General features: G+C 34.2%; 1 protein-coding gene and 1 non-coding gene across 2 annotated transcripts; one reads left to right on the forward strand and one right to left on the reverse strand.

Moving 5' to 3' along the window:
* Nucleotides 1-26,808, reverse strand: LOC115425580 (neural proliferation differentiation and control protein 1-like). The gene is made up of 9 exons (XM_030143209.1): nucleotides 26,673-26,808; nucleotides 25,113-25,280; nucleotides 16,981-17,070; nucleotides 14,316-14,534; nucleotides 7,239-7,305; nucleotides 4,070-4,151; nucleotides 1,546-1,625; nucleotides 832-931; nucleotides 1-228 (listed from the first exon to the last, which is right to left on the reverse strand). Exons 1-9 carry the CDS (start codon nucleotides 26,806-26,808, stop codon nucleotides 157-159), a joined length of 1,014 nt encoding a protein of 337 aa, XP_029999069.1. The 3' UTR covers nucleotides 1-156.
* On the forward strand, nucleotides 14,885-14,957 carry trnak-cuu (transfer RNA lysine (anticodon CUU)). The gene has a single exon. It is a non-coding gene; the product is annotated as a tRNA-Lys (tRNA).
* Nucleotides 26,809-27,235: the final 427 nt, after the last annotated feature.

Genomic DNA, 27,235 nt, shown 5'->3' on the forward strand with positions numbered 1-27,235 from the left:
CTCGTCCTCCTCGCTCCTCCTCCTCGCTCCTCCGTGAGCCTTAAACTCTCCGTGGTGAGCGAAGGTAAAGGGTTTGGACCCACGTGTTCACCGTACAGTCGACTCTGCCGCTCACACAGGTGATGCGTTCAGGGTCAGTCGGTGAATGTCCGGGTTTTACTTGTGGAACCTCTGGAAGTAGAGGGTGGAGTCGTCGAACAGTGGGTTCTTCACCTCCATCTCCCCTGTCTGAAGATGAGCAAGCACAAAGGAGTCTGGGTAATGTAGTTCAGAGTTCAAAGTGAAAGAATGAATTTAAGTAACACCAACCAACAGAATAGAACAGAATAGAATAGAACAGAACAGAACAGAATAGAATAGAATAGAACAGAACAAAATAGAATAGAATATTATAGAACAGAACAGAATAGAATAGAACAGAACAGGATAAAAAAGGACAGAATAGAATAGAACAGAACAAAATAGAATAGAACAGAATAGAACAGAATAGAACACAACAGAATAGCATAGAACAGAATAGAATAGAATAGAATAGAATTGAACACAACAGAATAGCATAGAACAGAATAGAATAGAATAGAATAGAACACAACAGAATAGCATAGAACATAATAGAATAGAATAGAATAGAACACAACAGAACAGAATAGAACAGAACAAAATAGAATAGAATATTATAGAATAGAACAGAACAGGATAAAAAAGGACAGAATAGAATAGAACACAATAGAATAGAATAGAATAGAATAGAATAGAACAGAATGGAATAGAACAGAATAGAATAGAATAGAATAGAATAGAATAGAATAGAATAGAACAGAGGTTACTCACAGGTGCCAGTCCAGGACACTCATACACTGTGAAATCTCCGTCCTCGTTCTCCTCATCGGTCGACGCTCCAGAGTCGGGGACTTTGGGTCCTTCCCTGTGTCTGCAGGTCAAAGGTCAAACACAAACACAGAGGCATGAACCCTGAAACACCCGAACAGCCGCTGGTGACAAAACCATCTACTGATCTAAACTGTTTAATACCTGCTGATCCACTAATCCTATCAATACATGGAAATAATTGGTGTAAAATACAGTTTTTCATCTTTTCATGGTCATCAGATATGACCCATATGGACATTCAGAGGCTCTGTAGTTACCATGGAAACACTGTCATCTTCTACAACATTGATTCACCAGTAAAACCCATGGAGTTGGATCAGTGACAGTGGATGGACACACTGGGTTTATGATCACTTTTTGTTATGTTTTGTTAAAAAAAGTCACTTTTTCTTCAGTTTTCGCCGTTTCTGATATAATAACCCTGAACTTTAATCTGCGCTTTTATGAACATCTACATCATCAGTGAATTAAATATCGGAAAATACATGATTTTCACTGAAAAAATGAAAAATACAGAAAGTAATATTATAAAAAATGGAAATAAATGACTTAAGAAAGGTTTAAAAAAAAAGTAGCACTGGGTGTTTATGGGTAAGATATTCCAGGCGACTGCGTAGATTGACGGGCAGATGGGGGGGTGGGGGGGTGACTCACTTCTCCAGGGACAGCATCTGCTGCTTCTGGTGCTGATAGTGGTACATCTGGGCACTGTGGGCCAGCTTCTTATCCCCGGGCTGGAACACAGTGAGGGGTAAGAGTGGACATGACAAAGGCTTTAGTTTGCACTCAGTCACGTCTGCTGATGACACTGACTGCACAGCATGTGTCCGGACTGCACGTGTTCAAGAATGGAAGCGTTTGACATCATACGGAATCATATGACACAGTTGTAAAGACATGTACCGACACTGGGAACAATACACATGATATCCAACAAATATGTGAAAAAAACAAAGGGTTTTATGAGTGAAAACAGCTCAACTTAATGATGTAGAGTCATACTTTATTAATGTACGCTCTATATCAGGGGTGTGAAATTCTCTTTAGTTCAGGTTCCACATTTAGTCCAGTATGATCTCAAATGGGTCAAACCAGTAAAATACTATCAGAATAATGATGAGATGAATAGATAGATAACAAAATAAACAACAAGCAACAAAATAAATAAAAAAAATAAACAAATAAGCAACAAAATAAACAAAAAATAAGCAACAAAATGAACAATAAGGAGAAAATCATGGAAAATCTTTCAGCTTGATAAATAGATCATTTTAAAAATGGTAATTAAAAAAAAAAGTACATGATAACACACTGGTACAACAGACAAACATAAGCATCAGTACAAAATAAGCAACAAAATTAGTGAAAAATGAATAAAATTTAAGAAAATAGGCAATAAACAAAATGAACAAAAAATAAACAAGAAAATGAACAGAAATCAGCAACAAAATGAACAAAAAACAAACAAATCAGCAACAAAATAAAAAAAAATCAGCAACAAAAAAAAAAAAAAATAAGCAACAAAATGAAAAAGAACAAAATAATGAAGATAGATAGACAGACAGACAGACAGAAAGATAGATAGATAAAATAAACAATAAGCAACAAAATAAACAAAAAATAAACAAATAAGCAACAAAATAAACAAAAAAAGCAACAAAATGAACAATAAGAACAAAATTATAAATAATGTTAGTAGAAATAGACAAAATAATCAGCTTGATAAACAGATCATTCTAAAAATGATAAAAAAAAATAAAATAAAAAAAGTACGTGATAACACACTGATACAACAGACGAACATAAGCATCAGCGCAAAATAAGCAACAAAATTAGTGAAACATGAATAAAATTTAAGAAAATAGGCAACAAATAAAATGAACAAAATATAAACAAATCAGCAACAAAATGAAAAAGAACAAAATAATATAGATAGATAGATAGATAGATAGATAGATAGATAGATAGATAGATAGATAGATAGATAGATAGATAGATAGATTTTCTCTATGTTTAGGAGTGAAAAAGTGAAATTACATGATGAAAACGTTTACATCTACAAACTGTCCTTTAAAAAATATGAGTAACATGAACAACCATAAACATCTTTATAAAATAAGTACAATTTTAACAATATTATGTCTCAGCTTATCATTTACACGACTTACAGATCTATGGATTATAGATCTACAAATACACAAAACGTTTAGTAACAGGCACAATATTCCACTTATTTTTCTTAAGAAATTTCCAGTTGTTCATGGTTGTTTTTATTATTCATATTTTTTGTGAAATTATAGTTTGTAAATGTAAATATTTTAATTGTTTTATTACTTTTTCCACACAAAAACAGAGAGAAACATTTGGATTTGTCATCATTTATAGGTTATTATGCTATTATTTTACTGGTCTGACCCACTTGAGATCACACTGGTATGTATGTGGAACCTGAGCTAAAAGGATTTTGATAACTTTGATATAATTTTTGTAATGTTTCCTCCATTATCTTAAGAAGAAAATCTTGAGCCAAGAAAAAAATCTTGAGCCAAGAAAAAAAAAAAAAAAAGCCAAAAAAATCTTCAATGAAGTAAAAAAATCTTCAATTAAGCCCCCCCAAAAATCTCAAATTTAGCAAAAAATCTTGAATGAAGCAAAAAAACAAAAAAGAAGTTCAATTGAGTAAAAAAATCTTGAACAAGCCAAAAAAAAATCTACAATTAAGTAAAAAAAAAAATCTTGAATTAAGCCAAAACAAAATCTTCAATTAAGTAAAAAAAAATCTTGAATTAAGCCAAAAGAAATCTTGAATTAAGTTAAAAAAAATCTTGAATTAAGCCAAAAATATCTTCAATTAAGTTAAAACAAATCTTGAATTAAGCAAAAAAAAAAAAAAAAGTTAAATTAAGTAAAAAAAAAAAAAAAAATTCCATTAAGCCAAAAAAAAATCTTCAATTAAGTAAAAAAAAAAAACTTCAATTAAGCAAAAAAAAAAAAAAAAAATCTCAAATTTACCAAAAATTTGGATTTGTCATCATTTATAGGTTATTATGTTATTATTTTACTGGTCTGACCCACTTGAGATCACATTGGTGTGTATGTGGAACCAGAACTAAAAGGATTTTAACAACTTTGGTGTAATTTTTGTAATATTTCCTCCATTATCTTAGTTTCCACTCACCACATTATCAAAGGTCTGGGCTCTCATCAGTCCATATGCGGGGTAGTCCACCTTCTGGGTTAGACGAACACTTTTCTGCAACCTGTAAAAACAGTTATTTTCACTTCAGTTCTAATGACATTTACCAGAATAGAGATTAATTTAATTCAAGGGATATAAATGCCACAATGAAATCAAATGTATTTCAAATGCTTCTGTGGAAAAGAGCATTTTGCTGTATTTTTATAATATTTATCCAAGTCTTAAACAAACATCAGAACAAAAACAAGTGCAGCTTTCCTTTCATACGCAGCATGTAAAAACATCTATTTAAAGGGGCAATTTGTCATATTTTTACAGTATTTCCTCATATAGAAAGTGGTTAATTACAAAACTTGTCTCTAATATTAGCTAGTGTTGAAGGTGACACAAGTAAATACAATTTCCTCATATAAAAAAAAAAAAAAAGTAAAAATATTAAAAAAAAAAATGTCTAAAACTCCAGTGTCTGTCCATATAATGTGTTGCCAGTTAAACAATTGTTATTTTCATGTTTAATCTAATACATTCAATAATATAATCTGTCTGTTTTCAACACTTGTACATCTGAAGTCTTACTGTCGGATCTCGGTCACTGCAGGTGTGTGTCTTTCTTTTTCAGTGAAGACATTTTACAAAATAAAAACTCTGTCCTGCAAAGAATGTTTTCAGTTCAATAAAACACTAGAGGGCTCTTATTTTGAAACCAGAAAAGACGTGCTGCATACATAGAACAGATAGCAAAACGTCAAGCTGAGAAAAATAAAAGCCTGGTCACTATTTGAGAAAACATGGCAGCTAAATTTGACCATTATTAATTAATTAAAATAAATGAGTACACATGAATCCAAACATGAAAATAACTCAACTATGAAGAAGGTTATTTCCACTTTGTAGTCATTTTTAAGTATATTTCTAAATATCATATTCATTTTTAAGACAGAACTCACAGTGGTATCCATCGACCTGTCACTTATTTACAAAAGAAACAGAAAAAGTAGGAGGGGGGGGGGTGTGTGTCTTTTCTTTACAACACAGTGATCGACTCGTGAGAGTAAAATGAGGTCAGTGTTGTGTGACACACTGGAATTAAAGCGTTTATCTCGTGAAGCAAATATTTTTCATCCATATAAATATTCAGATGGAACCAATTTCCATCGCCGTCTCGTGCAATTTTAATTTCCTAGTAAGAGTATTTTTATCTGGCAGGAGATTATTTCTTATCATTTCTTAATCTTTATCTGTTTCAGGAAATATGGTCTTACTGGTTTGTTTTTATTATATTATTGAATCATTATTGAATTATTGAATGTGTATGTATGAAATGCTTGACATAAATTTACATACTTTTGCTGTTGATAGTGAAACAATACTAGAAAATATGGGAATGTTTTTATTTCGGTTTCCAGAGCTCACAGTTGGATCAATGACAGTGGATGGAGACGCTTGTTTTTACAGTCAGTTAGCAATAACTTTGCTGAAAAAGTACCTTTTTCTTCATTTTTATATAATTAACTTTGAATTTACTCAGAGCTTTCATGAAAATCAACATGCTGTCTGAATTAAATATAGGAAAATATATGATTTATACCAAAAAATGCAAAATACAGAGGATAATATTATATATATATATATATATATATATATATATATATATATATATATATATATATATATATATATATATATATATATACTGTATATATTAAAAAAATTGGTGATAAATCAGTTAAAAAAGGTAGAACTAGAGAAAAATTCATTTGGGAACTGGCACAAAAGTAGCACTGGGTCTTTATGGTTTAATGGTGGTTTGTTGTATTTTTATTTTTATTTTTTAACAATTTCAATGAATCAGCATCAAAACAACAAACTACACTGACACCTACATACACTGCAAACAAAAAGTTAAGGATATTTCTAATTTTTGGCCAATTTTTTTCAGTTGGGATTCTTGCACAGCGCTTTTTACTTTTTTGTGTGAATTGTATTAATCAAACATAGTTTTATTTACAAATGGCAAAAATGACAAAAAAAAGAGAAATATCCTTAACTTTTTGTTTGTAGTGTATATTAAAAAAATGGTGATAAATCAGTTAAGAAAGGTAGAACTAGAGAAAAATTCATTTGGGCACTGCCACAAAAGTAGCACTGGGTCTTTATGGTTTAATGGTGGTTTGCTGTATTTTTTTTTTTAACAATTCTAATGAATCAGCATCAAAACAACAAACTACACTGACACCTACATACACTGCAAACAAAAAGTTAAGGATATTTCTAATTTTTGGGCAAGTTTTTTTCAGTTGGGATTCTTGCACAGCGCTTTTTACTTTTTTGTGTGAACTGCATTAACCACACATAGTTTTATTTACAAACAGTAAAAATGCCAAAAAAATGAAAAAAAAAAAAAAAAAAATCCTTAACTTTTTGTTTGTAGTGTATATTAAAAAATTGGTGATAAATCAGTTAAGAAAGGTAGAAAAAGAGAAAAATTCATCAAAAGTAGCACTGGGTCTTAATGGCTTAATGGTGGTTTGTTGTATTTTGTTATTTATTTATTTATTTTTTATAATTCTAATGAATCAGCATCAAAACAACAAACTACACTGACACCTACATACACTGCAAACAAAAAGTTAAGGATATTTTAAAAATTTTGGGGCAATTTTTTTCAGTTGGGATTCTTGCACAGCACTTTTTTTTTTTTTTTTTTTTTTTACTTTTTTGTGTGTGAATTGAAACAATTTTTTTCAATGACCAGACATAGTTTTATTTACAAATGGCAAAAATGACAAAAAAAAAAAAAAAAAAGAAATATCCTTAACTTTTTGTTTGTTGTGTATATTAAAAACTGGTGATAAATCAGTTAAGAAAGGTAGAAATAGAGAAAAATTCATTCGGGAACTGGCACAAAACTAGCACTGGGTCTTTATGGTTTAATGGTGGTTTGTTGTATTTTATTATTATTATTATTATTTAACAATTTTAATGAATCAGCATCAAAACAACAAACTACACTGACACCTACAAAAGATGCAACCATTTTTTAAGACATCTGTATGTTTTCACCATAATGAGTCCAAATATCTGCTGTAAAAAGGTCAATTCCATCCACATACAGTATATTTTATAATTTTTTTTTTGGACGTCCTACCTGACCCAACAGGTTCCAGCGATGATCAGGGCCACCGACCCCCCCACGACGAAGACGCTGCTGAGAACTGAGAAGAAATACATACAGAGAGTGAGCACGAAGGGACGGTCGGTGGGTCTGGGGACGTTAGACGCCGAAGACATGATGGCGACTGAGCTCAGACGAGTCCGAAGCACGTACGGGTCTGGAGAAGCGACGCTGAAAATAACTGTGGAGGCGGTCATGGAAGCCAGGCACGACTAATGGAGTAAATCTGAGGCCAGTCCTGACATTTACAAACAATCTGTACCAACATCGATTCAGACAAAGGAACCATTTTCCTGAAGTCGTCCACATGTTCTGTGGTCTAGTTCTCGGTTTGACGGGACCAAGAAAACAGATCCGGAGCAAATTAGAAGTCAAGTCCTGTTTGTAGGATCTGTTTATTCCACTGGTGTAAATGACGTCAGTTTAAGAGGAGTTTAAGACCAGTGGAAAAAATGTAAAACAGGGCCCTCTCAGTTATCGCACTTGAAAATTCATTCATTTTAAGGCGTTTTGGAAATAATTACAACGAAATTAAAAACAAATTATCCGCATCAGTCATGCATCACTACATTGTACATTATCCATGACATATCAGTGGTGGATTTCCAGGATTTTCCCTTCTGTTATAAGCCAATTTGGCCACAGATAAAACCAAAATACTGTAAAATTAATGTATAAAGTATCAAAATTATCTAATGATCTCTTAGGTGTGGAAGTTGGAGTGTTTTTTTTAAGCTTTAAGCTCTAGTGCAGGGGTGTCAAACTCATTTTAGTTCAGGGGTCATATTTGGCTAAATTTGATCTGAACTGGGCCCGACCAGAAAAATAACAGAATAACCTATAAATAATGACAACTCCAAATTTTTGTCTTTGTTTTAGTGTAAAAAACCCCCAATAAATTATGAAAATACTTACTTTTATAAACTATCCAAAAAAAAAAAAAAACAAACCCTGAAAAAACTGAAATTTAAATTAAAAAACATACAAAAATTTAGTGCAGTTTTAACAATATTATTCCTCAACTTCTCATTTGTCCATGTGCATTCTGGATCAGATCTACAAAGACACTAAACACTGAGGAACAGGCAGAAAAATTATTAAAATTGTGCTTAATTTTCTTTAGACATTTCAGGTTGTTCATATTTGTTCAGATTATTCACATTTTATTGTTACAGGATAGTTTGTAAATGTAAATATTTTCATAATTTAATGTTATTTTTTGCACTAAAACAAAGAAAAAAAATAAGTTGTTAATTCTAGATTTTTTTTGGCTTAATTCAAGATTTTTTATTTAATTGAATTCTTTTTTTTTTGGCTTAATTCAAGATTTTTTTTTACCTTAATTGAAGAATTTTTTTGGCTTGATTCAAGATTTTTTTTTACTTAACTGAAGTTTTTTTTTTGCTTATTTCAAGATTTTTTGCTACATTTGAGATTTTTTTTTGCTTAATTGAAGATTATTTTGGCTTAATTAAATTTTTTTTTTACTTAATTGAAGATTTTTTTTGCTTAATTGAAGATTTTTTAAAACTTAATTGAAGATTTTTTTTTTTGCTTAATTCAAGATTTTTTTTTACTTAATTGAAGATTTCTTTTGCTTAATTGAAGATTTTTTGCTAGACTTGAGATTTTTTTGGCTTAATTGAAGATTTTTTTTACTTAATTAAAGAGTTTTTTTTTGGCTTAATTCAAGAATTTTATTTTTTTACTTAATTGAATTTTTTTTTTTTTGGCTTATTCAAGATTTTTTTTTACTTAATTGAAGATTTTTTTTGGCTTAATTCAAGATTTTTTGCTAAATTTGAGATTTTTTGGCTTAATTGAAGATATATAGCTAAATTTGAGATTTTTTTTTTTTGCTTAATTGAAGATTTTTTTTTTTGGCTTAATTGAAGATTTTTTTTTTTTTAACTTAATTGAAGTTTGTTTTTTTTTTTTGGCTTAATTCAAGATTTTTTCCTTAATTCAAGCCAATGTTTTCTTTTTTTGCTTAATTCAATTCAAGACTGTAGAATTTTTGCACTTGGCAAAAACATCCCTGGGGCCGAACTGGACCCTTTGGGGGGGCCGCATTTGGCCCCCGGGCTGCATGTTTGACACCCCTGCTCTATAGTTTCCAGCTGTTTTCTACACAGAGAAGGTCATTAAGGCAAAAATAATGATCTAATGTAATGTGAAATTATACACTTTTAAGTGAAAAATTGTACATTTTCTTACAGTGAATCAATACATGAAGTATGAAAATGATCTCAAAGTATTTTCTTACATGTAGAAGTTGGAGTTTTGTTTTTAAGCTGTGTATTTATTTATTATCTGTTCTAGCTTTTCCAATTTCTTGTACACAGAGAAGGTCATTATGGTAAAGTAATTATCTAAAGTAATGTGAAATCATACACTTTTAAGTGAAAAATTGTACATTTTCTTGCAGTGAATCAGTGCATTAAGTATCAACATTGTCTCAAAGCATTTTCTTAGATGTAGAAGTTGGGGTTTTGTTTTTAAGCTTTCTATTTATTTATTATCTGTTCTGGCTTTTCCAATTTTTTGTACACAGAGAAGGTTATTATGGTAAAATAATTATCTAAAGCAGGGGTGTCAAACTCATTTCATTTCAGGGGCTACATACAGTCTAATATGATCTAAAGTGGGCCGGACCAGTAAAATGATACAAATAATAGGTAAAGAACTTATAAATAATGTCAACTCCAAAGTTTTCTCTATGTTTTTGAGTGAAAAAAGCAAAATTCCTTTATGAAAATGTTTACACCTATGAACCGTACTTGAACATAACATGAACAAATATGAACAACCTGAAAATTCTTTAGTAAAATAAGTGCAATTTTAACAATATTACGCCTTAGTTTATCATTTATACATGTGCATCACAACTTACAGATCACAGTGGATCTACAAATACACAAAACATTTAGTAAGAGGCAGAATATTGGTACAATTCCACATACTTCTTTGAAGAAATTTCAGGTTATTCACATTTTTTGCAAAAGGCTAGTCTGTAAATGTAAACATTTTTGTGTAATTTTACTTTTTTTACACTACAACAAAGAGACAAATTTGTAGTTTTCATTATGTATAGTTTATTATTATAGTATTTTACTGGTTCTGACCCACTTTAGATTGAACTGACCTAAAATGATTTTAACATCCTTGATTGTTAATATCTTCAGTGTAATTTTTGTATTTCACAAATTCATCCCAGGGGCCAGATTGGACCCTTCGGCGGGCTGGTTTTGACACCTGTGATCTAAAGTGATGTGAAATTAACCACGTTTCATTAAAAAAAATGTACATTTCCTTGCAATAAACTCCAAACTCCCTGGTTATGTAAATGGGTCTACACACTTTATGCTTTAAACTAAAACATGTGAAAATAAAACCTCAAATATCCTGTCAATTGACAGAAAATTTCCCAACCACAACCGCTGTACAACGCCTTAAACTAGAATTACATGAAAGTCTGACAATTTTTATAACTGAGCGCACACATTTTGGTTGGTTTTTTAAATAACTGCACCAATAGATTTTTATCATACAAAAGTGCAACAGTGCATTTTGTTATAACCACCGCAGTATGTAATAATATAAAACAAAATGCAGGTAAATTCATCACCTACTGCATTCATGGTGTGGATTACAAAGTGTGACTGTTCATTACATTCAAAAACGTAAACGTATTCATACTGTAGTGTCTTTAAATGTTGTATATAGATGGTCTTTTTTGTTCCTGTGGGTTTTTCCGCGTTGGGTAAAAGGATTAAATGATTCTCTTTGGTTCAACTCCTGATTTGTCCACCTCAAAGGCGGCAAATTCCTGCTGGAATTCCCAGAACTTGTTTTTTTGGGTTTTTTTTTTTTTTATAAACCTCACTCCTTGTGCTGGTACGAGATTGTGACTTCTGTTTGTTTTCAGATGAGATGATTCTAGGTTCTCACAATAGGTGATTCAAACCTCCTGAACAAATAGAAAGAGTCTATGTGAGGTTATCACAACCAAAACAGGGTCGGAAATTTAATAAAGAGACTTTGTCCAACGGTGATAAAAATTTAATGCATGTGTTCAGTTACGACATGTCAGGACTGTGTGTGTGGTATTAGGTTGAACACACATTTGCCACATGAAAGAACGTTTATGTATCCAAACTTTTCTATTATAGTGGACAAGCGGCATTATACCCGTCGTGCCATTGTACGATAGCACACTCCCGTGCTGCAACATCGATCGGACCCTGTACCGGACGCCGGACACAGAACGTTCAGTATAGTAGGATTCTTAAGAGATGCTGCAACAGATTCTAGACACTAATAACTTCCGCAAACTGTGTAAATTAAGTATCTAGCATTAGCAATTATTATTATTAGGAATTACTAAATATGACCAACTATGCTTATTAAAAGGCTAACGTGCTTTATTATCCCTGCAGGGAAATTCAGTCTCAAAAAACTCACAGTACCTAGCATTAGCAATTAGCATTAGCACATAGCGTGCATTAAAAGCTGTGAGCTCCCATTAAAGGTGCTCAGGGACCAACTACACTAAATATGACCAATTATGGTTGATTAAAAGGTTAAAGGTTAAAGGCTAACTTGCTTTGTTATCCAGTTGGGAAATTCAGTCTCTAGATATTACCCAGATCAATAAACACACAGTACCTAGCATTAGCAATTAGCATTGGCACATAGCACAAATTAAAAGCTGTGAACTCCCATTGAAGGTACTCAGGGACCAGCTCCACTAAATATGACCAATTATACTTTATTAAAAGGTTAAAGGTTAACTTGCTTTGTTATACCTGTGGGGAAACTCAGTCTCTAGATATTACCCATGTCAGCAAACACAAAGTACCTAGCATTAGCAATTAGCATTAGCACATAGCGTGCATTAAAAGCTGTGAGCTGCCACTGAAGGTACTGAGGGGCCAACTACACTAAATGTGACCAGTTATGCTTATTAAAAGGTTAAAGGTTAACTCACTTAATTATCCCTGTATGGAAATTCAGTCTCTAGATATTACCCAGATAAAAAAAACACAGTAGCTAGCATTAGCAATTAGCATTAGCACATAGAACGCATTAAAAGCTGTGAGCTCCCATTGAAGGTGCTCAGGGAAAAACTCCACTAAATATGACCAATTATACTTATTAAAAGGTTAAAGGTTAACTCACTTTATTATCCCTGTAGGGAAATTCAGTCTCAGATATTTACCATATCAATAAACACAAAGTACCTAGCATTAGCAATTAGCATTGGCACATAGCACACATTAAAAGCTGTGAGCTCCCATTGAAGGTGCTCAGGGACCAACTCCACTAAATATGACCAATTATACTTATTAAAAGGTTAAAGGTTAAAGGCTAACTTGCTTTGTCATCCAGTAAGGAAAGTCAGTCTGTGGATTTCTCCTGTTCTAACACACACAGCACCTAGCTTTAGCATTAGCATTAGCATTAGGAGCAGTGAGCTGCCATTGAAAGCATTCCGGGACCAACTCCAGATCTTTATCAGCACCATGGTCAGGTGCACCGACAGGAGAATTCTGCATGAAAATGAAGAACGCATCATGTGCAACCAGTTGTGTAAAGCAGAATGTCAGGAATTCTGAATATTAGATGAAGAAACCATAATGTCACCCACTGGTTTCTGAACTGCTGTTTAAAAGCAGTAGTTTGTGATTAAGTCATGGCCATGTTTGCTTTTTGGAGCCAGAAGTGACCACATTTAGACAAAAGGGGTGGGACAACATGAGCACAAGGGATCAGAAGTAAGCTAATGCTAAACATTAGCTTGCTGATGCCATAAAAATAGTAAAGTTCATTAAGTATTGTGCAATAAAGTAATTTTCCAGTCTTGTTAGTGGAACCGGTTAACCACACAAATACATATTTCAGTCAAAATCGGAAACAGCAGACATTAAAGCTTTTACGTGACTTGAGATCTTATAAAAGAAAATTAATTTAAAGATGGACCAGAACACTTACTAGAGGGTCCAAATACAACAAATGAGAGCAGAATGACTCCTGGAAAAATATTAGTGACTAGTATCTTAAGAGAAAAGTTGAAAGTCAGTCTACTGAAGCCACAGTTTTATAGAGCAGCATCTAGTGGCAGTCAGTGGTATTACACCTTTATGATACTAGCTTCATTTTGGAACTGAGGTCCTTAAAAGCTCCAAACTGCTTCCAAGTGCGGGTGCACAATTCACAATTCCAGCTGTGCATATAATTGGAAAAGGCTGCAATGTGAATGTTCAATGGATTTAGGGACATTTAATGTAGAAATGAAATAAATTAAACCGAGTCTGTGCTTTATGGTGGTATTTCGGATTTAATGACGCGGAATTCTTTATAGCTGTTACCTTATCCTTGAGTTAGTGTTTTCTTAGTGCTTTTGCTCATTTTTAAGTCTGTGCATTTTCCTTGATCACCAAGCTATTAGTCTCAAATTGCAATGATATAATCGCAAATTTACTTTTCCCTCCTGAATCCAGCCCCGCTTAAATGCTAACAGATAATTATTAATAGAGCACTTCCACTAGAATCACAGCAAACTCATTACATGTAATTTGTTCAAGAGGTCTGAAATAAAATACATTCACACTTGAAAGAAGCTTCATAATGTGAAAAAAAAAACAGAATAAATGTGACGATATGAGTGATTCTCACATTAGACCCATTGTGTTTGCTTCATTATTTTCTCTCTCTATTGTCTAAATTAATGTCTTGAATACTTTGTCAGGTTATAATAAGACAGTGTTTGCCTTTAAGCGCTCAAATATGTGTTTTACTGGATTCGGAGTTTGTAAAAGTACCACAAAATTATCGAATTATACACATTTGAGAATATTGACAGATTATAGAACAACAGGAAACACTGGTATGTGCATGGAAAGATTTTTACAATTTAACTTTACTTGTTCAAATGTCTTCAAATGCTTTAATAACTTTTTTAATATCTGAAATTTGTATATAACCCCATTATCATATATCATAAAAACTATTGTTTCAGAATTATGTCGATGCTAAACCTTAACTTACTGATGAAGACGTGGTCGTTGGACGGGTGCGGGACGATGACGGGGCCCCTGAGCAGAGCGGGGGTGTGGTTTGTGGCGATGGGAGGCGGAGTCAAGCTGACAGGTAAGACGCTGGCGGCGCTGGTGCTCGTTGGCTGCTCTGTGGCGGACGCCGTGTGGGCGGGGCCAGGCTCGCTGAGTTCCTTCGATTTGGGTTTGGGGACATCCTGAGAGGGAGGAGCTAAGACGAGGAGGGAGGATGTGAGTATTAAAGGTGTTAAATGTTGTATTTGTAGTTTAAAGTATCAAAAATACCTAAAATTATTTATTGATTACATGTGTGACCACTAGAGGGAGTAGTGAGTCACTGTCTGCAACCGTTTGATCCTTTAAATGGCAGCGTTTCGTCTAAGTTTGATTATTTGAGGTGGAGGTGGTAACGTTTCCGAAATACCTTAAGTTTCTGGTCTTTTTCTAAACATTGGGGAAAAGTTCTTGTAGATATTCATGCTGGTAAGAAAGAGAAGTTGTTAATGTTCAGAAAACGTGTTAATCAGGATGGAAATTTCAACTATTTTTCTGTAAAATCCAGCCTGGTTAGCTCAGTCGGTAGAGCGTGAGACTCTTTATCTCAGGGTCGTGGGTTCGAGCCCCACATTGGGTGAAAGATCGTCCTTTACATTTACCCAATCAGCTGCATTTCCATGTTGTCTTCACTACTTAAAGACCATAAAAAACCCTGTCTTTGAACTCTACATAAACCTGATATTTGTCTAAAAAAAGATAAATATTCAGCTCTTTTATGAAATATTATGAGTAATGTCCTGCATTTAATTGGTCCATTTTTGTGCTAGTAAAAAAGACCAAATTATTAGTGTTAATAAAAAGGGTGTTCTCCACTGGACACAGCTGTAAATGTAAAGAATGGAGTTCAATATTCAATAAATGACATTGTCACAATCATTTCATCAGAAGAAATAAAAATAATTTAGTCTGACTTTATGAGCAACAGCAAAACATATATGTTAGCATAAATTATGAAGAATCTTAATTAAAAAAACAACAACAACAAAAAAACAGATAAACTCCACATTGATACGATTAGGGATTCAACAGTTGTTTTACAGCAATGGACATATTTGGTCTCAACTACTGGGGGTTAAATAAAGCATATAAATATTGCTATTAATTTATAATGTTTGGAATTAAAAAGATAGTTTGAACAATTTTGCAGGTTGAGAAAGTGAAAGTCAGTTTATTTTCATGTAGGCCTAGTTTAGTAGTTTCCACCTTTAATGTGATTTAGATTAGATTAGATTAGATGGAACTATATTAATCCCTTGGGCAGAGCCCTCAGGAAATTAGGGTTCCAGAAGCAGCACAACACTGAATTTATGCATATAAGAAATAAAACAAAACAAAAGCAAAGAAAATAGTAATAACAATAGCTATAAAAATAGCAGTGAACCCCCCCCCCCCCAAATAACAGGCAATTGCTCATTAGAAAGTACTAGTGGAAATACATAATAAATAACAAAGTACTACTAATAATAAATAATAATTAAAAAGTAATTCTGTCATATTATAATATGCACAGTATGTACAGTATGTGGATTAGGGATGGGAATTGATAAGAATTTAACGATTCCGATTCCATTATCGATTTTGCTTATCGATCTGATTCCTTATCGATTCTCATTGGGTGAGGGAATAAAAGAGTACAAAAGAATGTGTTTGTCTTTTATATTTCCATCTCTGCACAGAAAATATAACAAATACAGTATGCACAAATAATAACAACATATGACGCCGCTACCGGTTTGGGGGGGTGGGCATGCAGTGACAGTGAAACTAAAGATGCTTTACTAATTCCTCTATTGCCACATTTCCACTACGTGGAACCGGTTCGACTCTGCCCGTCTCCCGTTGTTGTGCACCTCATTTCCTTTCCCCTACCTTTGGAAACTTGTATTTGAGGGGGTACGACGTTTGTTGCCCGCACCGGAACCGGAACTGGGTCCGAATGATGGCCTGGTGTTCAGTCTACTGCTACATTCACAAGCGCAGCTAAGTAGTGAATCAAATGAATCACAAGCTGTGGACAAATGCTTGACCATATTGGAGGGAATCCACCCTTTTGAAGAAATGGAAGCTTTGACAGTGTTCCAGTGGACCTGGTGTCGTCTGTTTGGACCATTTCTGCCTCAACGCCATGTTGACTACGTTCTGACCAAAACAATGTAGCATACGTGTGACGTCATGCACAACAAAGGTGGAATCGATAAGCAGAATCGTTAAGCAGGCAGGCAGGCAGGCAGGATCCCAGTAGCTCGATTCCAAGGAATCGAGCTACTGGGATCCGGTTCTAAAAAAGAACCGGTTCTCGATTCCCATCCCTAACTGGGATAGACAATAAATGATATAAACAACACTGCATCACCAAGATAGAGCAGATTTATAACAATACGTTTTAAACAGATCTGTAATAAAATAAATATAGACTTATAGCCTGTACAACTCAACTAAAAAACAAAAGTAAAAATAAACAACTAATATAAAACTAACATATCTATTAACAACATATCACACTGTCACAGTCATTTCATGAGGGGAAGTAGAAAATATTGTATTCCACCTTTACAGCCTCAGTGTACACTCAGTATGTGACAGGTGTGTGACAGTCGTACCTGGCAGTCTGGTCTCAGTCCTCTGTTCACTGATGATGGCCGACAGGATGTCGATCTCCTCGTCCAGTTCAGGGTAAGGGCTTATCTTACCTGGAGGAACACAAAAACACACACATCATCACTGACACAACATCTACAGACCAGACAATGTGTTCATCTTATACCACACATGGATCACACACACACAAATCTAATCCAGGAAACAAAACCACCCCTGAAAAAAAGTGTGTTAAATGCAGTATTTGTAGCATAAAACATCAAAAATGACCTAAATTTATCATTAGATTACATGTATGTGACCAACAGAGGGAGTAGTGAGTCAGTGTCTGCAGCAGTCTGACACTGAAATGACAGCGTTTCTTCTACATGAGTGAGTTTGATTATGAGGCCTGTAAAGCTATTAAATTATTATGGGATGTTATGATCTTTGTTAAATTGCTGTTTGTTGATCTAATCCAGGAAACAAAACTACCCCTGAAAAATCTATCACATACTATCTATCAAAGGGTTCCCATATGTTGTGTATATAAGCAGGTGTTATTATTTTTAGCTATAAACATTTTATGTACATTATTACAAACAGCGCTTTTCAACATTATTTTACCAGAAGCAGAGCAGGTGGCTCCCAACAGTATTCCTTATTAAGTGGAATTTGAATAAATAAACAAACTGAATGCATGAAATTCAATAAACTGAACCGTGACGCTGGTGAATATTTACACATCTACTTGTAATTCAGTGCAGGAGGAGGTTCGCTTTTATAACGTGTGGTTCGCACAGAAAACATGCATCTGTTCACATTATTTGTGCTTCACAAACACATCATTTTTCACTAAATGTGTTTAAACTACACTTATTTACAATTAACTGTTAGAAATCTTTCCAAGTATGAAAACCTTTATGCAATACTTGTACTGTTTTTTTGGGATTTTCAGCCTGTCTGCTTTGGTTTTCTATCAAATAAAAAACATTCATACGTAGCACCTGATGTAAAATATATGTAATGTATTTCTTATTTTATTTTTTACCTTTACTATGATGGTACTCTTTTTTATATTACTATGTAACTTTTATACTTATTTATATTTACCTGTACATACTGGAAAATTGTCATTTTGTTCTATTCTATTCTATTCTATTCTATTCTATTCTATTCTACTTACAGACAATATTTTTGCACACTTATTTATGTATATTTCTTTAACTATCATATTGAAAATACATTGTCTAGTACATACTATAGAAGTTGCTGTTCTAACTGTGTTTAATAAAGTGTTTAAAATGTATATTTCAGGGCTGTCAAACTCATTTTGGTTCAGGGGCCATATTTAGCCCAATTTGATCTCAAGTGGGCCAGACCAGTAAAATAATGACTTAATAACCTATAAATAATGACAAATCCAAGTTTTTCTTTTTCTTTTAGTACAAAAAACCCCCGATTAAATGATGAAAATATTTATATTTTACAAAAAATATGTGAATAACCTGAAAAAAATGAAATTTCATTTGAAAAATTAGTGCAATTTTAACAATATTATGCCTCGACTTATTATTTATACATGTACATTTACACACAGTTTTACATAAACATTTGGTAACAGGCAGAATATTGTTAAAATTCTGGATTTTGGAACTAAAATTTGAACAATTTCCACAATATTAGATCTTATATTAACACAACTACAGATCACAGTGGATCCATAAATGCACAAAACATTTAGTAACAGGCAGAATATTGTTCAAATTGCACATCTGGGGTTGTTCATCTTTGTTTTTATTTCCGTATTTATTTGCATTTTATTGTGAAAGAATAGTTTTGCAAATGTACATACATTCACAGTATAATGTTATTTTTTTCCACTTACATTTTTTCCACATAATTTTTCACAAAGAAAATTTGTAGTTGTAATTATTTATGGGTTATTGTTGTTATTTTTATTTGAGATCACACTGGTCTGTATGTGGAACCTGAACCAAAAGGATTTGGACAACCTGGACTGTTTTTGCACTTTCACCCTGCAGGCCAGAATGGAACCTTTGGCGGGCCAGATTTGGCCCCCGGGCCGCATGTTTGACACCTGTGATATATTTGGTATATAAAATATATATTATAATAAATTATATATATTCTTCTTCTTTATATTTACATATAGTTTTTCTTGTATGGTTGTGTTATTATTATCAGTCTGTTGTAATTTTTTCTTTAATTCAGTTTTCTGGGTTAAATCACTGTATTGTTGTTTTTCCAGTGGAAATTTCCACAGATAAACCCTCTGCTGACTGTTGGAATTAAAAGTGTGGAATGTGCAGAGGGCTGATGATAACACCGCCTCTGTGTGGTGTCAAAAACAACTGCATCCAGTGTGTTTTTCCTGGTGCTGCCTCCACCTCCTGTATGCTGCAGAGGGAGTTTACATCAGTGACGAGTGGGTGAAGCCACACAGACAGAGTGACGCAGTGTGTGTGTGTGTGTGTGTTTGGTGTAAACACTGTATGGGTATGTGTGTACTTTCATTTATTATAGTAGTACTCGGTGTGTATCGCTGAGTGTGGGTGGGTGGCCCACTGCTCTACTGTCCCCTGATCACAGTGTGGGCGGACAGAGGGAAAAAAAAAAAACAAAAGAAAAAACCAAACACAACCCTGACAGTGGAGCAGGCCTTCCCGAGAAGCATGAATGAAAACTGTCACCATGGCAACAAGGAGGAAAGAGAGGAAGAGAAGGAGGGAAAGGAGAGTCAGGGATTTCTGTGTTGAGGAGGAGGATGAAGAACTGCAGGGTTGTCACGGTGGAGTTCAGTGACTGGTTTGAATGTAAATCTGAGAAAAGTGAAGCCAGTAGTGGAGAAGCAGAGTCATGTCCACGTCTACTCTGAATCTGATCAGTGACTGGTAGGTACAGCTGTCAATCACAGATTTAACCCTCCAGTATCCCATCCATTTTTAATTCTTTTACACTTTTTTTCATCAACTTGAGCCATGAATAAAAATACCAAATATTCAATAACGGTCACATTTTTTAACCCTTTAAATGCTGTGTTTGTAATGTAAACAAACCATTTTTTTGGATGCAAAAAACACAAAAAACTAATTTTTTTCAGTATTCTACATAAAAAGTGGATCACATACTATTTGATTTTTTCATCCTGGCATATGTCAATGATTAACTCCAACATCGGTTAATTTGCATTATTATTTTTGGTGCTAGGTCAAATGTTCAAAAATACTAGCATCTGTCACCGAGTGTGCCAAAAATGCACACCTATAAATCAAACTATTAAATATTATATATTGATTTATTTTTCTGCTCTAATTTGATTTTATTTTTGTAAATCAAGGTCAGCCCTAATACATGTCAAATAATCATTCATTTTAGATTTTTTAAAAACTCTTTAAACAATCTCTTTTCATCATGATGTCACTACATTTTTTGATGCAAAAAACACAAAATGTCTTTTTTTTTTTTCAAAATACTACTTAAAAATTGGATTACATATCATTTGATTTTTGCTGCCTGGCATATGTCAATGATGAAAAGCAACATTAACAATGTTAATAAATTAATTTAGACCCTCACCTCTCAAATGAAGCCCAGATATCAGTAAAAGCAGGATTTAGGCCTTAATGGCTTTCAGATCAAAAACAGTGGTTATCATGGAAGAAATAGTGTGTTTTTAGCACACTTGGGAGACAGATGCTAGTCTTGTAATTTTCTTTTGTTTACAAATGAACAAATGAACGACTTTTGAATTCTAACCTTATTTAAATTGTGAAAAATAATATGAAGTTTTTTAAACACGAAGTGCAAAGTATGCTTAAAAAGCGCACCCAGATACCGGAGGGTTAACCCTGTTTACTGTCTGAAAACCAAGATGATTTACCTAATGGGGAAGTTTTCTACAGAAATCACATTATATTATTGCTCCACCAGTGGGACTGTGTAGTTTATGTTGTGCAATGTTGTTTATTGATGTAATTTTTTTTTCTTATTGCTTATTATTACTATTATTTACATAGTATACTACTTATATATTGTTGTTATGACTACTATTATGATTACTATCACTTTATTATAACTTTTATCCTGTAATTAATTAATTAATTATCTATCTATCTATCTATCTATCTATCTATCTATCTATCTATCTATCTATCTATCTATCTATCTATCTATCTATCTATCTATCTATTGCATATTATAACATAATTATTCATTTATGACTATTTTTTATTATTACTGCTTGATTCTAGTACCTTCTAATTCATGACATCCGTGACATCAGACACAGCACCTTCACAACAGATGAGCTAAAAATAAACCAAAACTGGTGGACTTCTACTATTAATGAGTAGTTCAAACGTCCTGGTCGTGACAGCTCTAGTAGTGAGTGTTTCCGGCTGAGTCAGAATAAACGACAGTGTTTGAGTTCATGGTGATGAATCCACACACTTCAGTGGATTCATCACTGATGTGTTTGAATATAAGAGAACTCACACACAGTTCAGTCTGTGATTGGGGGGGGGGGGGGGGGGTGAAGGAGGAGGAAGAGGAGGAGGAAGAGGAGGAGGAAAGAGGAACAGGAGACAGAGGAGGCGGAAAAGGAGGAGGAGGAGGAAGACGACGAGGAAGGAGGAAGACAAGAAGGGTGATGAAGGAGGAGGAGGAAGATGAGGAAGGAGGAAGACGTGGAGGAGAAGGTAGATGAAGGAGGAGGAAAAAGAGGAGGAGACGGAGGAGGATGAAATGGAGGAGGAGGGTGATGAAGGAGGAGGAGAAGAATGAGGAGGAAGAGGAGGAGGAGATGGTGAAGGAGGAGGAGGAGGAAGACGACAAGGAAGGAGGAAGACGAAGAGGAGAAGGAAGATGAAGGAGGGGGAGAAAGAGGAGGAGATAAAGGAGGAGGAAGAGGGGGGTGAAGGAGGAGAAGAAGGAGGAGGAAGAGGAAGAGAAGAAGAAGAGGAAGAGGAGGAGGAAGGAGGAACAGGAGACAGAGGAGGTGGAGGAGGAGGACGATGGAGGAGGAAGGAGGAAGAGACAGAGGAGGAGGAAGAGGAGGAGGAGGAAGACGACAAGGAAGGAGGAAGACAAGAAGGGTGATGAAGGAGGAGGATGAGGAAGGAGGAAGACGAGGAGGAGAAGGTAGATGAAGGAGGAGGAAAAAGAGGAGGAGACAGAGGAGGAGGAAATGGAGGAGGAGGAGGAGGGTGATGAAGGAGGAGGAGAAGAATGAGGAGGAAGAGGAAGAGGAGGAGGAAGGAGGGACAGGAGACAGAGGAGGAGGAGGAGGAGGAGGAAGAGGAGGAAGAGGAGGAGGAGGAGATGGTGAAGGAGGAGGAGGAGGAAGAGGAGGAGGAGATGGTGAAGGAGGAGGAAGACGACAAGGAAGGAGGAAGACAAGGAGGAGGAGGAAGAGGAGGAGGAGATGGTGAAGGAGGAGGAGGAGGAAGACGACAAGGAAGGAGGAAGACAAGGAGGAGAAGGAAGATGAAGGAGGAGAAGAAGAATGAGGAGGAGATGGAGGAGGAGGAGGAGGGTGATGAAGGAGGAGAAGAAGAATGAGGAGGAGATGGAGGAGGAGGAGAAGGAGGAGGAGGGTGATGAAAGGGGAGGGGGAGAAGGAAGAAGATGCGATAAGAAGACGAGGAGGGGAAGGAGGAGGAGAAGGGTGACGAAGGAGGAGAAGGAGGAGCAGTGTGATGAAGTCCACCCTGTCCAGACCCATCAGTGACTCCCGTTAGATCCATGAGTCCTTCAGATTCAGACTGAGTCCATTCTGCACTAGTTTGGACTGTGATTGACAGCTGAGTCCAGTCTGGATCTGATCTGATCTGCACTGAGGGAAATGGAAGCTGAAGGAGTCTGCTCTGAACACACACACACACACACACACACACACACACACACACACACACACACACACACACACACACACACACACACACACACACACACACACACACACACACGCACACACACACACACACACGCCTCACAACTGGACACATGTGCTTTTACTGTGGATGTCCATGGGTTTTACTGGTGAATCAATGTTGTAGAAGATGACGGTGTTTCCACGGTAACTACCGAGCCTCTGAACATCCAAATGAGTCATATCTGATGAGCATGAAAAGATGAAGAAGTGTATTTTACACCAATTATTTCCATGTATTGACAGGATTAGTGGATCAGCAGGTATTAAACAGTTTAGATCAGTAGATGGTTTTAGTTTTTGAGGGTTAACAGAATAAATACAGGGTTCAAGATGTTAGAAAACGATGAACTCTACTCATTTTCTCCTCACTTTAGAAGGATTTGTTCTCTTTTATACCATATTTTAAGTTTTTTGGTTAATTTTTTCTGTATTTTTCAAGTATTTTGCTCCTTTTATTGTCATTTTACAAGTTTTTGTACATTTTATCCTATGAATAATTGAGATAAAACTGTATTTTACAGCAATTATTTCCATGTATTGATAGGATTAGTGGATCAACAGGAGTTAAACAGTTTAGATCAGTAGATGATTTTGTTCGATGGTGGATGTTTGGGTCTTTAGGGGTTAAACTGAAAAACCTATGTGTAAATAATGGAATCAAATGGGATCAAAAATGGACTTGTCTTTCATCATTGACTGTAATGCATGCCACTGGAGGTAACAAGAAGGGGCGGGGCTTCAGCTCTACATAATATCCACCTGTATGCAGTTATATTGTCTCTTGGCCAGGTTGTTATTGTAAATGCGAATCAGTTATCAATTAACCTGGTTAAATAAAGGTTAAATAAATAAATAAACACTGTGTGATGCTGTTATTGGCTGCAGGTACAACCTCAATGTCCATAAATGTACTAAAAGCACTGAAAAAAAGAAAAAAAAGGAAAAATCCAGGCCAAGCACAGAGGCTCAGAGGTGTGAAGATTACAGTTACAAACCTGTGCCTTTAAGACATTGCATCTTCAAAAAAAAAAAAGATTTCAAGCAGGTTGGAGCGATAAAATAATATAAACTTAAATAACATAAGTACCTATAAATAATAACCTCCAAATTTTGCCTTTGTTTTAGTCCTATATTAACAAAATTATGGATCAACAATTTCGACATGATCACAGTGGATTTACAAAGGTGCAAAATATTTAGTAACAATCATAATATTGTTAAAATTCCACTTATTTTTCTTAAGAAATGCCAGGTTGTTCATGAATGTTTACATTCTTCATATTTTTTGTGAAACGATAGTTTGTATATGTAAACATTTACATCGTGTAATTTTACATTTTTCACATTAGAACAGAGAAAAGTTTGGAATTGTCATTATTAATCGGCTATAACTCTATTAGTTTTTGGTTTGATCCACAAAAAAAACCCAACAAAAAAACCCATATACGTATACATATCTATTTATGCATAATTTGGTTTGTCTTATGTCCTAAAAGTGTGATTCACTATGTGTACAAACTTGTTAATATCATTATTAATATCCATTTTTTTGTACTTATTTGACTATAAATATAAATAATACTGTGTGTGTGCATACATATATATATGTATATATATATATATATATATATATATATATATATATATATATATATATATATATATATATATTTGCAGAATTTTGCTTGTCTTATGTCCTAAATGTGTAATTGGCTATGTGTACAAACTTGTTAATATCATTATTATTATTATTATTATTATTATTATTATCCTTTTTTTACTCATTTACTTTTTTCTTTCTTTCTATCTCTTTGAACTATGACTATAAATAATACTTTGTGCGTAGACATATATATATCTATTTATGCATAATTTTCTTTGTCTTATGTCCTAAAAGTGTGATTGGCTATGTGCACAAACTTGTTAATATCATTATTATCCATTTTTTTACTTATTTACTTTATTTATTCTTTTCATTTATTTATTTATTTTGCACGTTCCTTTTCTTCCTTGCAGTGAGCATTATTGATATTCTTTTTTTCTTTCCAAAAAAAAAAAACAAAAAAAAAAAAAACCCAAAACAGTGTACTTTTTACTATTGGTGTCCTGTACAATGTCTTATGAGACTGTTCTGAATAAAAATTTGAATAAAAAAAAAAGACATTTCCTCCTAGGTGTGTTTCGGACTTGGTGACCCACCTTTAGCGGACTGAGTGGAGTGGGAAAGGTGTCTCCTCTTGATCACGCAGCGTCCGTGGGAGTTTTCCACCAGTGGGCGGAGACAGGGGCCGCAGTGCGAGCTTCCCTGTTGGCAGAAGTGACGTCCTGCTCGGGCGCAATCTAAACTCCGAGGACACAGATGAGACCCTGCAGACGGACAAACAACACTTACGTCAAACACCTGCACCGACTCAGGGGTCTTTAGACACATTTTCGCAACAAATGGACATTTCAGCTGCACTTGTTAATGTTTGCATCTTAAATTCATGATCATTTCTGTCATTATCAGAAGAAGAAAATCAGAATTGTCTTTGTTGTCATTGTGTGTGCACTGAAATTAGGAACCAGTGCAATTATTGAAAAAAAAAAAAAAAAAAAAAACTGAAATAGAACCAATGTCCCTGTAACTTAGCGTCATGTTCTATCAAGAATCAATATCAAGTTTAATTTGCAATATTGTCCGGTTCTGTCTCTATATTAGAGTCCTGTGGTCCTGATGCAGGAGATCCATCTGCCAATAAAAATGGGCGGGACTTTCACTGGAGGAGAACTCAACTGATTCAGTCAAAGTCAGTATACGACTTCCTATCAGTGATCAATAGGACATATACTGATATCTTTAACTATTTACATGTTATAATCCATCAAAATATTTAACCCTTTCATGCATGAATTTTGAGAACCTTACTCAAGATTTTTTTCCAGAGTGTTTTTATTCCTCTTTAGGCATGAAAAAAAGAATGTGATTTAATATCTTTTATATGGACCAATTTTTTGTGGAGTTACAAAAAAAGTCCACTCATTTGGACACCATGTGTTTAATTTTTGAAGCAAAGAAACATATTTAAATTGTAATATCAGAAAATGATATACTGTGTGAAAACTATGGAATAAAAACATTTTTAATGCAGCAGATCTGATGTTTTCTCATCTTTTATCATACTCTAATACTAGTTATCACTCAGTTCATGGAGATAATATGCAAAAAAAACAAAAACAAACTTTTTGTTTAAGAAAACTGTTAATTACAGTCTAAAAACAATAAGCAATTGATTTACACTCAAACATGTTAGTGCAGATCAGGTTTACCAAGAACAGGAAAGTTACAGTAATGGTATGAATTGCAGTGTATGGGATGGTGCTGTGTTGGCTGATATGGAACTAAAACAACAAAACCCAGGAATATACAAGAGAACAGCTGTAGAATAGCTGTCCACTGTAGTGACCAGTATGTATGAAAGGGTTAACATATTAATAATATATTATCATCATCATCATCATTATTTCCAGACTCGGCAGTCCATTTTAAAACAAACAAACAAGGAAGCAACAAATAAAATAAATTTAAAAACACAGGTTAAAAGTACAGACAAAACATATATCATTATTATATATTTAATTGTACAGCTGCTTTACGTCTTTAATCTATTCTTGTGTTTTATTTTATTTTTTATTTATTTTTTAAATTTTTGGTTTTCCCCTGTAAGTCACTTTGGAAAAAAGCATCTGCCAAATGCATAAATATAATGTAAATATCACCAGCCGCACTGTACCCGCGGTGCCATTGTACGATAGCGCCTTCCTGTGGTGCAACAGCGGCACTGTATCCGTACACCCTCCCGTGCTGCAACATCGATCGAGCGGATATCGATGGGACATGGGGCGGGGCCGACATGTGCATTATATAGTAGGATTATTATTAATATAATAATAATAACAATTAATTCTGGAATTTCCCCTTGTGGGACTAATAAAGGCATATCTTATCTTAAATTGGACCATTATAAGTAAAGACACATTTTTAATATGACAAAAATTTGTCAAAAATTCAAAAATCTAAATTTCTCAAAACTGTGAACAAACTTTGTAGACATTGTCCCAAAGAAGCTAAATATTTCTTTTTTAAATGAATGTTAAAGCGCTGATTTTCAGGTTGTCAAATGCTCCACATAAACAGACAAATATTAATTACACATCACACAAAGTCAATAGTTGCTTTTCCATTGGAGATATGGGCAAAACTTTACTGATATTTACTAAATGTTGAAAAAACAGAAGTGCATAATGTGATGATTTGTTTATTTATTATTGTGAGATGACAT

The sequence above is a fragment of the Sphaeramia orbicularis genome, chromosome 9 (genome assembly GCF_902148855.1).
Source record: "Sphaeramia orbicularis chromosome 9, fSphaOr1.1, whole genome shotgun sequence".
Classification (NCBI taxonomy): Eukaryota; Metazoa; Chordata; class Actinopteri; order Kurtiformes; family Apogonidae; genus Sphaeramia; species Sphaeramia orbicularis.